The sequence below is a fragment of the Bos javanicus genome, chromosome 22 (genome assembly GCF_032452875.1).
Source record: "Bos javanicus breed banteng chromosome 22, ARS-OSU_banteng_1.0, whole genome shotgun sequence".
Lineage (NCBI taxonomy): Eukaryota > Metazoa > Chordata > Mammalia > Artiodactyla > Bovidae > Bos > Bos javanicus.
The window spans coordinates 4399162-4411563 of NC_083889.1; the positions used below are offsets into that span (position 1 = coordinate 4399162).

At 40.1% G+C, this 12402-nt stretch overlaps 1 protein-coding gene across 8 annotated transcripts in view; it reads left to right on the forward strand.

The window, feature by feature from the left end:
• RBMS3 (RNA binding motif single stranded interacting protein 3) overlaps positions 1–12402 on the forward strand; it is an 809718-nt gene that overhangs the window by 499363 nt on the left and 297953 nt on the right. For all 8 annotated transcript variants that reach the window (XM_061395722.1, XM_061395721.1, XM_061395718.1 and 5 more), the window contains exon 5: positions 6739–6896. In XM_061395722.1, coding sequence (XP_061251706.1) covers positions 6739–6896 — 158 coding nt within the window. The remainder of the gene's footprint in view (positions 1–6738; positions 6897–12402) is intronic.

Below are 12402 nucleotides of genomic sequence, written 5' to 3' on the forward strand. Positions count from 1 at the left end.
TTAGCCCTTCACTGCTCACCTCACCCCTGCCTTAAAGAGCAACACGTGACCCAGTGTTCAGGTTGTCCTGAGCCTTGGACACGATTTTCCATTCTCTGCTAAGTGTGTTGTCCAGAACTAACCTGTGTCCCCAGTTGAACTTGGGGATAAGAACTCCAATTGCCAATGCTGTGCTTACATGAAATCTGAAATAATGAAATCCTTCTTTGCAACATGTGCTCCTTAGGGAAATTGTTCTTATTGACTCTTATTTTATGGAAATTGTTCTTATTGGTGCCTCAGGAGGAAAAACTGCTGGATGCTCTGCTCTGACTCCATCAGTATGTAAGAGCAGGGGAAGAGAAATCATCTTCTCACTGTTAGCAGAGGGAGAAGACAATTGAAAATAGAGGGCAGCCGCCTTCATTGGTTAGCAGATAAGACAGAGGATATCTTTACTGGGCACTATTTAGGGGTGAAAGCCTACTTCTTAGTAGTCTTTCTTTACTTTCCCTTTAATGGTCTCTAGTGCATTAGATGCTTCTAGAGAAAAGGGAAGACTCTGGCTCTCTTTATACCTGGTCCAAGACCATGTTTTTGTGGCCAGGGAACAAGAAGGTCCTATGGGAAGGTCAGAGCTAAGACTGCTCTCATATTTTTATGGCAAAACAGATTTGACAAAATTAACACTTTGTATTAGTTAAGATTCTTTAGAGAAACAGCCAGTAAGGTATGTGTGTGTCTGTGTATGTGTGTGTGAGAAGAGTTCTATTTCATGAAATCTGCCTGATTATGGAGGCTGATGAGTCTCAAGATCTGAGGTCAGCAAGCTGTGCTGGAGACACAGTAATAGCCAGTGTTTCAGCTTTGAGTTCAAAGGCAGGAAAGAAATAGGGTCCCAGCTTGAAGGTGGTCGAACTAAACCTGAGGGAGGATCAGCCTTTTTCAGATCTTCAGCGATTGGAGGAGGCCCACTCACATTAGAGGGGGTTATGTGTTTTATTCAGTAAACAAATTAGTTTAAATGTTAACGTCATTCAGGAAGCACTCTCACAGCTAGATTTAGAACAATGCCTGACCAATTCTCTGAGCATCCTGTGGCTCAGTCCAGGTAGCAGATGAAATGAATCATCAGAGAAGTATGTCCAGAATGGCTGGTTTCCTCCAGATCTTGCCAAGAGGAGCTGGAACTCCTAGACCATGCATCAAACAGGCTGATGACGTTACTAGAAGGGTAAGAACATTTGTGTGCAAAGTTAGTGTTAAACTAATTCTAAAACCTCTGATACCTTTAAGGGCAGCGTGTTAATTCAAGAGGCTCTGACTCCATGTTTTTGTTTTTGGGGAAAGGGAAAACACCTTGTTTTTATTATTATTAATTTTTAAATTGCTGTAGCATTTAAAATAAGTTCGTCCATTAAAAAGTAATACCATCACAATATTTTAATTATTCTCCAATTAAAATAAATAAATTTTAAAGAAAAGCAATTGCACCTTTGTTTCCACATTGACTTTTCATTCTACTAGTGAGATCCATTGAATAGCAATATTTATTGGCAATCCCGAGAAATGGCGTACTGTAGAACAAAGGGTACTATCTTGATCTTGATCAACATCAAAAATATCACTTATGATGTCATTTATTCACTTACTCGCCATGTGTGTTTGGTACCCTTCTTAAAATATCAGAATCGATTTTCTCATTTGCAGAGTGATGATAATAACTCTTGCCAATCTACTGCCTAGGAGTGTTAGAAAGGGCCATGTAAAATAAAATAAATGCCCCCAAACACCTTAAATACTGTAAAACTCTGCTCCGTTAAGGAATAATATTATGATCTGTACTCTATATGAACATCCCCTTCGATGTGTTTTAAAAATATTTAAAATCATATGTTTGCTTTAGAGTTGTTTCAGACATCTTCAGGATATTTCAGGATATTTTGTCACCTCTGCTCAGGACAATTCATCCTGAGACAACTTTGTCCACTTAACAGTTAAAAGTGACTATTAATTGATTGCACATAATGTTGTGCTTAAAAAAAAAAAAAAGTTTGATAGTATATAAAGTAGGCAAAGACTGGTAACTTAGTGTAAAATATCATCGTGGAAAAAATAGAAATATAGTCCCCTAAATCAGTGTTATAATTTGATCTACCAAATAGTACTTGTTCAAAATGAAATACATACAGAAATAGAGAGTAAGCATTTAAAACTTTTTATAACAATTTCACATTAGCATGACATTTAATCCAAATGTAATTTTGATCTGTTGAACATGGCAATAAAAATTGCAACTTGCATTTTGTGTCTTTTAATTTTGTTCTATTAGCTTTGGCAAATATAAATATTTTACAAATATCAGTTTGTGACAGATTGGAAATTAAAACGGTTCCCACCACAGGTGGCTTGAGAAACTTTGCTCTAAAATCTCTGATGCCAATAACTACTTCCTGAATATTTAAATATAATTTCAACAAGCATCAATGTTATCAGATTGAGTGTTGAAATCTTGTTCAAAAGTTGCTACCTTTTCTAGAATCATGTATATATAATAGCTGTGTTACGCATCCAGCAAACACAGACCCAGACGTGATATTTGATCCTGATATGAGCAATAATGTTGTCCTCTATTTGTCTTCATTTGCTAAGCTTCCTCAAAATGTTCTGAAGTTGTTCCTAACTACATTAAAAAGTGAATGAACACCAATAAATCTAACACCAAAAATCCATGGAGAGTGAAGTCATGAAATGAATATTTACATATCCTTACATAAAATGGCAAGGTCTCTGCTCCCATTAACAATGGGAGTTCTAACTTTTTCACGATCTTTTGACGAAGCTAAATAATAAATCAAGAAGTCCCTATACCGATGAAAAGATACAGACAGACCCAATGGAGGAGTTATATGCTGACACAGTCAATTACATGTAATAGATGTGTGAATTATCGTCATGTACTTTTTCAGATTAAATGCTACAGAGGGGTCATTCAGTGATGGTATGTGAGATGCCAAATAAGGCCAGGAACCCCCTTTTCTTGGCTTAACTTTGTGTCTAAGCTAAGTAATGAATAAGCAGCAGTGAATAAAATAAGATATGCAGAGATATTCTTTTCTGTACTAATATTTCTTTGAACTACACACTTCTGTCTACTGTTCTCTGGAGTTTACGATGAAAGGCAGTATGAAGCGTTGGGAAGAACATTAGACCAGGCATGAAGGGACATGGGTTCTATTTCCAGCCTGTTACTAATTAGCTGGGTGGCCTCGAGTAAATCATAAGCACTACTCCAGTCTCTATCTTTCCCCCATCTGTTAAATGATCTGACCGGATGAGGTGCCCCTTCAGCTCCATTCTGGAGCTAAATGATCATGAAAAGTTAAAAACAAATTGGTAAAAGATTCTCGAGTGTAGGTATCATATGAGTTATTGTTTTTTGCAAATTTAAAAGGCATATTCCTTCAGGTTCACAGTGACAAAGAGCCTTTCAAAAGAAACGGTCTGTTTACATAAATCTGATACATAAATAAAAATTTAAAATATAGATGTATATATTATTTTAAAGTTCATTCTATACAGAAATTAATTTCTCTTGTCAAGTCAACAAATATGTTGAAGACTTGTATTTCAAAAGAGAGAATGAGTTAATGAATAACACTGCCCAACACTATAGTCTTTCTGTGAACACAAATCAAGGAATGACACTCTCCAATTCTGTTTTGTCTCTGTGAATACAGATTAGGAGTTGGCCTTGCTCTTTGAATTTGGATTCAGAAAGTAGCTTCCTGGGCAGTCTCTCGTGTATAAGCTCTGTTTATTGCACTCCGTTTTGAGAAGGTGCAAGTAAATAAATCAGGATACACTGGTCTAATGCTACTTGAAAAATGAAAAGATTGTACAGAATGCTGGCATAGGGGGATTGTTTGCTTATGGTGGTTTATCCTCATTTAGGACAAAGGGGTGCAGAACACTGGGCAAATTCCCACCCGTTCCTGGGACTGCCGTATGCTGCAGTCTGCTCTCTGGGCTAAAGCAGAAACTCCCACTGGGACTTGAGTTGACCTGGAAGTGTAAGCTCCAAAAATCACACTATAAGAAAGTTATTCTTTTCTCAACTCTGATTCTTCCCAGGAAAAAGACTCTGTCTGATCCTAGTGTGGTCAATACCTCTCTTAATTACATAACTCTTCTGTAACTAAGAGAGAATCAGCCACCAAGGTCAAAATCTTCTGCGAAGAAGCAATATCTAATATAATTTAATAACATTAATTTGTTACCAGTTTTGATAGTAACCTACTTATGCGAAGTGATCCTGGCCTTTTAGCTACGCAAGCAACATAATGTCTTTTTAAATGGGTTTACTTAAGCCCAAAGGTATTCTGATGTAAAGAAAAGTTTTAAGAAAATAAAATCAGTACATGGCTGGCACATTTTCTAAGATTTTATGCAAATGATTACAGCGTGGATAACACTGGACTGGACTAGTGGAAAAGGCACTGAGATGGAAGATAGAAAACCTGACTAAATTTACTTTGAACCCTGTCGCTAATTATCAAATTGTCTTCAAGTAAGATGATGAAAAGTTCGTGCCTCCATTTCCTTATTATCCAGTAACTATGATGCTATTTGCTTACCTGCCTTTGGAAAGATGATATGAAGATTAAAATTAAAGGATGGGCAGTACAATAATATAAAGATGGAAGTTGTATGTAAATAGGCTTGTTATTATGTATCTGAAATACCACTTTTTTTTAATCACCCCCATTAAGGGGTGAGGATCATGTCACTTAAGAAAAAATAATATCTCTGCTTTCTCTCTAGGATCATACCATTAATTAGTGATGTGTGTGTGAGAGAGTGAGAGAAACTGACCACAGTTATATAGTTTCTCCATTTAAACTATATTCCCAAATGCTAAAGTTGTGTTGTATTTTTTGATTGATTGCATATTTATTTACAGACATTTCCCTGGTGATCAAAAAGCTTGAAAACTAAACTGTGTTTCAAAAAGAACCTAATAATAGATCTTATTCATCTCAAAGCCTAATACAAATATTATGACCTCCGTGAATATTTAGAACTGCTAAATATAATGGAGTTTAGTTTCATGCCAAAATTGTTTCTTGACCTGTAATAGTAATTGGAATCTTGTTCATTGTGCTTAAAACCTCAAATATCTACAGAAGATATCATCTCTTCACAAAAGATATTTTTACTGTTAAATCATCTCAGTTGCTACAGACTTCAGAACTGCTTTTCCCAATGTGATTGTGTTTCTTGTTGTTTTAGTTAAAATATAATAGTTCATTTAAGTATCTGAGCTGTTTTGATATTAACTAATCACATCAGGTTTTTGGCTGTGCATTCCCTTGAAGCTCAGTCAGTAAAGAATCTGCCTGCAGTGCAGGAGACCTGGGTTCGATCCCTGGGTTGGGAAGATCCCCTGGAGAAGGAAATGGCAACCCACTCCAGTATCCTTGCCTGAAAAATCTCATGGACACAGGAGCCTGGTGGGCTGCAGCCCATGGGGTCGCAAAGAGTCGAGTACGACTGAGCAACTAACACTTAATCACATCAGGTTTTTGGGTGTGCATTATTTTGAGACATATAACTAAGTTCCAACATATAAATTCAGTCTGTGAAATAGCAAATGTTCGTGTACTTGGAAATAATGCTGGCAGGTTGTTGGATTTCCCATCCTATTAAAAAAGCTTATTTAAGCACTAGTACTGCATCATAGTCCCATTCACGTGTAAATATTTAGTTGTGTTCTGTGGCAGTGAGCAATCATCAGACATCACCTGAAGGGCTTGTCGAAACACAGGTCATTTGGCCCACCCTCAAGTGTCTGATCCGGGGGTGGGTCCTGAGAATTTACATTACTGGCAAGTTCCCAACTGATGCTGAGGCTGATGATAAACGATGTTCTAGGACCATACTTCTTTTCCCCCCATTGATTCAGTGGAAAGCAGTATAGTAAGACAGGAAAACCCGCGAACTTGGGGGATATCTCCCAGGTTTCAGCCCTGGCTTTGACGTTTACGAGCTACGTAACTTAGACAAGCCATGGCTCAATTTTGTCCTCTTTAGAATAGTAACGATTATATATACTGGGAATATTGAATGAAATAGTCTATATCAGGGTTTAAAACAATGCCTAGTGTGTGGTGAAGGGCTTCCAGGGAGCACTAGAGGTAAAGAACCCACCTGCCAATGAAGGAGATGTAAGAGACGTGGGCTGGATCCCTGGGTCGGGAAGATCCCCTGGAGGAGGGCATGGCAACCCACTCCAGTATTCTTGCCTGGAGAATCCCACAGAGGAGCTTGGCAGGCTATAGTCTATAGTGTCGCAAAGAGTTGGACACGACTGAGGTTACTTAGCACACGCATGCACACATGACTATGAACACTCTCTAAATGCAACATTAGTAACTAGTGGTGAAGGCAATTAGAGTGGTTATAGAACCACCAGCTAATGGTCATAGAACATACGTGTTTACCTTTGTTCAACTGCAATAAAAGTTCATTAGTCTTTTCTAAGGAAGGCTAGACATAAAGCATGGTTGCCACAGATGACATTGTTTCTATGAGAAGCGTTCCGGCCCATAGGAATTCAGTGAAAAGAAACACTGCCCTCACTGAAAGAACTTGAGCAGAATGTTGGAGACTGGACTCTAGATGGCAATGTAAGGGAAATGTATCCGCAGTGTTTCTCAATATTCAGAACTTACCGCGTGTGTTTCTTTTTTCCCTTAGCAACAAGAGCAAGACCCAACAAACCTTTACATCTCAAATCTCCCCATTTCTATGGACGAGCAGGAACTTGAGAATATGCTGAAACCCTTTGGACATGTCATTTCCACAAGGATACTAAGAGATGCTAATGGAGTCAGCAGAGGCGTTGGCTTTGCCAGGTAAAACTCCTGCTCTTTCCTGAGTATTCACTTTTAATTCCATCCCTTTCTAGCATTAGAATAGTGCTGGAATGTAGAATATTCAAAGAAAAGCAGATTATCAAACTGACTCTGTATCTTTGCTTTGAGTTAGAGAATTCCAGTATAACTGTAAATATGTTGTTCTTGCTAAAATATGTACACAGAATGTTTCTATCTGTCACATGTCATAATGAAATGCCTGACACTTTCCCAGTCCTCTCTATGCTTATAGATCAACAAAACCAGATGCTGTCAATCTCACTAAGGGTCATAAATGCTCAGAACCCCAAAGTCAAAGACCCCATGGGCTGAACAAAGCATCCACATGATTTAGCATTGATTTCCAAAGAGCTAGACGGTAGAATTTCTCAGCCAGGGGAAGAGAGAAGATTCAGAGAAACAGGAATTGTTGGGAAGTCCCAAGGAACTCAGAAATCTAAGAGGAGGTGAAGAGGGCATTTGCATTTAAGAGGCCCTTGCCGCGAGCTTTTGATGTTTTAATCAAAACAAAAAAGAACAAATTGCACTTTTCTCATTGTTGGAAAAAGACGAGTAGTTTTCTTTTTAACTTTTAAGGGAATGTTTACCAAAGGGGATCTCAGCCAGAAATGGAGTTAAAATGGTTGTACCTGCTGTGCTTTCATGAAAAAACAAAGTTAAGGAAACTGCAGAGAAAAAGAAACTGCTCAATGGCACAGAAGGAAAGGAAAAGCTGTGTCTCCACAGCTGGGTGTGTTTATGTGTCTTCAGCGGACTCAACGTGAATGAATGGATGGATGTTACATACCATCTGGAAGCCAGCCCCTTACAGACAGGCACGTCTGCCTGTAGGGAACCCTGGCATCTCTTGGAAAAATCATCCCAAACCAAGTTCTGTGAACACACTTGGAAAGATAAGAAAACACAATTGTTAACTAATCTCTACCTTGACTTCCTGGAGGTCATGGACCAAGTCTTAATGTCTACACACTGTTCTACACATACTAGCCTGGGAGACCTCTACCGGATGCATGTCTTATGATTTGAAGAGAAGTCAGCAGAACGAAGAACATCTCCCAGACTTGAATATATTCATGAGGCTTTCAAGTTTTCAGAACATTATTAACTGTTGATTTTAATGGTCAAGGCAGAGCTAATCGGACTGCCTGGGTCTCTGAAATTTGCCAATGTAATCATTCTTGGAGACGGTACCAGCTGCTCTTGGAGGCCTGGCATTGCAGGATTCACTGAATGCCTGCTATGCTCCACTTCACACAGCGTATCCCTGTCCCCCCCAAACCTCTCTCTAACAAATCAGTGTGTGCTCCTGCTGAGAAAGAAACGTTTCAAATTCATCAAGTGAACACCTTTTCCAAGAAGATCTATGTCTTTTTTAAATTTTTTTAAGCAAAAGATTTTTGGTACAAAGTATGAATATATATTTGGAGAAGGCAATGGCACCCCACTCCAGCACTCTTGCCTAGAAAATCCCATGGATGGAGGAGCCTGGTGGGCTACAGTCCATGGGGTCGCAAAGAGTCAGTCACAACTGAGCGACTTCGCTTTCACTTTTCACTCTCATGCATTGGAGAAGGAAATGGCAACCCACTCCAGTGTTCTTGCCTGGAGAATCCCAGGGACGGGGGAGCCTGGTGGGCTGCCGTCTCTGGGGTTGCACAGAGTCGGACACGACTGAAGTGACTTAGCAGCAGCAGCATGAATATATTTGTTTGTTCAGACAGTCATAGCAGAATTCAACAGACTAGGTGGCTTTAAACAACAGACACATATTTTCTCTCAATTCTAGAGGCTAGAAGTTCAAGATCAAGGTGGCAGTAGGGGTTGGTTTCCTCTCTGCGTTTTGTATTAATAGATGGTCTTCTTTTCCTGTATCTTCACATAATCTGCCCTTTGTGTGTGTTCTTAGTCTCTTCTTAGTGTCTTCCCATCAGTCAGATTGAACTAGGATCCACCCATTATATACACACAATTCATAATCCAGTCTCCTGGAATAAACCATAATGGAAAAGAACATTTAAAAAAGAATGTATATATGTGTAAAACTGAGTCACTTTGCTGTGTAGCAGAGATTAATATAACAATGTAAGCCAACTACAAGTAAAAAATAAATGAACTTAATACAAAAGTGTTTATCTATATATACACACACACATCTTTATTCATCTATTGTTGATGGACACATAGTCCTTTATATGCCTTGGTCATCAAAAAAACACTACTATGAACATGTGGGCGCATGTATCTTTTTGAAATAATGTTTTTGCTTTCTTCTGATGTATATATATGAATGGGATTGCTGGATCACATGGTATTTCTGTTTGTAGGTTTTGAGGAATTTTCATTCTGTTTTTCCGTGTGTGTACCAACTGACATGCCCACAGTAGTGCACAGAGTTCCCTTTGCTCCACATCTTGCCAACATTTGCTATTTGTGTTCTTTGATGATAGCCATCCTCACAGATGTGAGGTAATGTCACATTGCGGTTTTGATTTCCAATTCTCTGCTGATTTCTGGTATGGAGCATCTTCTCATTTGTTTATTGCCCATCTCTACATCTTTTTGTGAAAAATGTCTATCCAGGACTTGTGTCCATTTTAAAATCTAGTAGTTCAGTTTTTAGATATTGAGGGTTTTTTTTAATATTGAATTTGTATGTTTTGGATATTAAGCTCTTATCAGCCATATCAGTTGCAAATATTTTCTTCCATACAGAAGGTTGTCTTTTTGTCAATGGTTTCCTTTCCTGTGTAAATCTTTTAAGTTTAATTCAGCCCCATTTTTTAATTTTGCTATTATTTCCTTTGTCTTAGAATTATCCAAAAAAAAAAAAAGCTGTGATTTACATCAAAGAGTATTCTGTGTTTTCTTCTAGGACTTTTCATGGTTTCTGGCCTTACATTTAGGGCTCTAATACATTTTGTATATGGTGTGAGAAAATTTTCTAATTTCATTTTTTCTTACATGCAGCTATTCGGGTTTCCCAGCACAACTGTAGGTGAACTGACCATTAGTGTGTGAATTTACCTCTGGGCTCTATTCTGCCCCACTGATCTATGTATCTGTTTTTATGCCAGTACCTCACTGTTTTGATTTCTGTAGTTTTGTACTATAGCCTGAAGTCAGGGAACATGATACCTTCCAGATCTATTCTTCATTCTCAAGATTGTTTTGGCTATTTGGGGTCTTTTATGCATCCATAAAAAATTTAAAATTATCTGTCCTATTTTTGTGAAAATTGTTATTGATATTTTGATAGGGATTGCATTGAATCTGTAGATTGCCTTAGGATGCAGAGTGATTTTAACAGTATTAATTGTCTCCCAAGCTCTTTGATAATCTTTGCAAACATTACCTTGAACTGTTTCTCAGGTAGATATCCACTTAATTTTTCTTCTGGGTTTCATCTTGTTCCTTCAGTTGGAATATGTTCCTCTGTTGCCTGATTTTTCTTAAATTGCTATTTTAATTCTGTGTATCTGGTGGGTTGGTTGTGTTTCCCAGCCTTGCAGGAGACATCCTGTGGGTGGTCTGGTAGTCACGGCTGGACCCAGTCCAGGTGATCGTCAGGCCCTGCTCTTTAGAGAGGCTGCTGGATGGCAGGGATGGGTCATGAGGTGGCCAGTGGCAGAACCCAATGGGGTCCTGGGGCTAGCGCTGGCTCCCTGATGGGTGAAGGCAGGGTCCAGGGATCCCAGACTGGTGCCTGCCTACCAGTGAGTGAAAGAAAGTTAAAGTGTTAGTCATTCAGTGCGTCTGACTTTTTGTGATCCCATGCACTGTAGCCCACCAGCCTCCTCTGTCCATGGGATTCTCCAGGCAAGAATACTGGAGTGGGTTGCCATTTCCTCTTCCAGGGGAACTTCCTGATCCAGGGATTGAACCCACATCTGTCTTGTATGTCTTCTACATTGGCAGCCAAGTTCTTTACCACTCTCACCACCCGGGAAGCAGCAAGTGAAGCCAGGTCTGATGGCCATGCCATCTCACCGGTGGGCAGAGCCGTGTCCTGGGGTCTGGCCGTAGGGCCCAGGTGTGGTTTCTGAGAGAGCTTGCTGTGGGGTGTGGAGGGTCCTGAAGCCTGTGTTGGCCTGCTGGTCTGTGGGCCTGGACTGGCGCTGACCTGCTAATGGGTGGGTGAGTCCTGCCATAGCAGGCGGCAGGGCTTTGTCGGTTGTCCTGGGACTGATGCCTGCCCTCTGATATGCCAGGCTGGATAGCAGAGTCCCTGGCTGCTGGTTCTTAGGGATTCCAGATCTAGTCCCTGTGTGTTAGTGTGAAGCACTGGGCCCCAGGATCTCATTTAGATGGGGATATGTCCAGGTGTGGCTGTGGGCTCAGAGGTTCTTGCAGCGCCTGTTTGCTGGTGGATGGGGCTGTGTCCCATCCCAGTTAGTCGGGCTCCCAGTACTGCTGCCAACAGGCTGGTGAGTTGGGAGAGAGCTGAGTCCTGAGGCTAATATACTAGAGAGAGGCTTCCACTACGGCACATTGCAGCACCAGTGTTATTAAGGCACAAAGAGCTCCCGGCTTCTGTATCCACAGGGGGCGGCGCAGTTGCCTCCTGTCTCTCCAGGGGATGCTCCAAGATCAGGGGTTGGGTCTGACTGAGGCTCCTTTCAAATGACTGCTTCAGCCCTGGTTCCTGGTGTGTGTGAAATTGTGTGTGCTCCCTTTAAGAGTGGAGTCTCTATTTCCTGCAGCCCTCTGTATGCTCTAAAAGCAAGCCCCGCTGGCCTTCAAACCCAGATGTTCTGTGAGCTCCAGCTTGGGGAGTCTAATCTGGGCTTCGGACTGCTTGCTCCTTGGGAAGAACTTCTGCAGTTGTAATTGCCGTCTTATTTAAGGTTATCCGTGCCCACAGATGGGCACGGTTCTGGACTATGTCATGACTCTGTCCCTCCTGTTTCCTTCTGGTTCCTTCTGTTTTTTTTGGTTTGATATTTTGAGTTAATTATTGGTTGTTTATTATTATTCACATTTTATAATTATAGAAAAAATGAGGGCAAGAGAAGTTAAAATCCTATATAAAATCTTACAGAAGATAGACGGGAGAACCTACCTATAGGTTCAGGTACAAATGAACAAAAGCCCATGTTCTCAAAATCACAGGGCTTATAGTTATTTTGGTGTGCGTCTAGGAGGAAGTGAGCTCAGGGATTTTTTTTTTACACTTCTATCTTGGGACAAAATTCCATATGTGGTTCTTTTTTTCTTAATTTATTTATTTTTAATTGAAGGATAATTGCTTTACAATATTGTGTTGGTTCTGCTATATGGCAACGTGAATCAGCCATAGGTAAACATATGTGCCCTCCGTTTTGAAACTCCCTCCCACCCTTTCCCACCTCTTTAGGTTGTCACAGAGCCTCAGTCCGAGTTCCCTGAGTCAGTCAACAAATTCCCACTGGCTGTCTACTTTACATATGGTAGTGTATATGTTTCCATGCACCTTTCTCCAGAAGTTCTTGAGATCCTGAAATTCCTT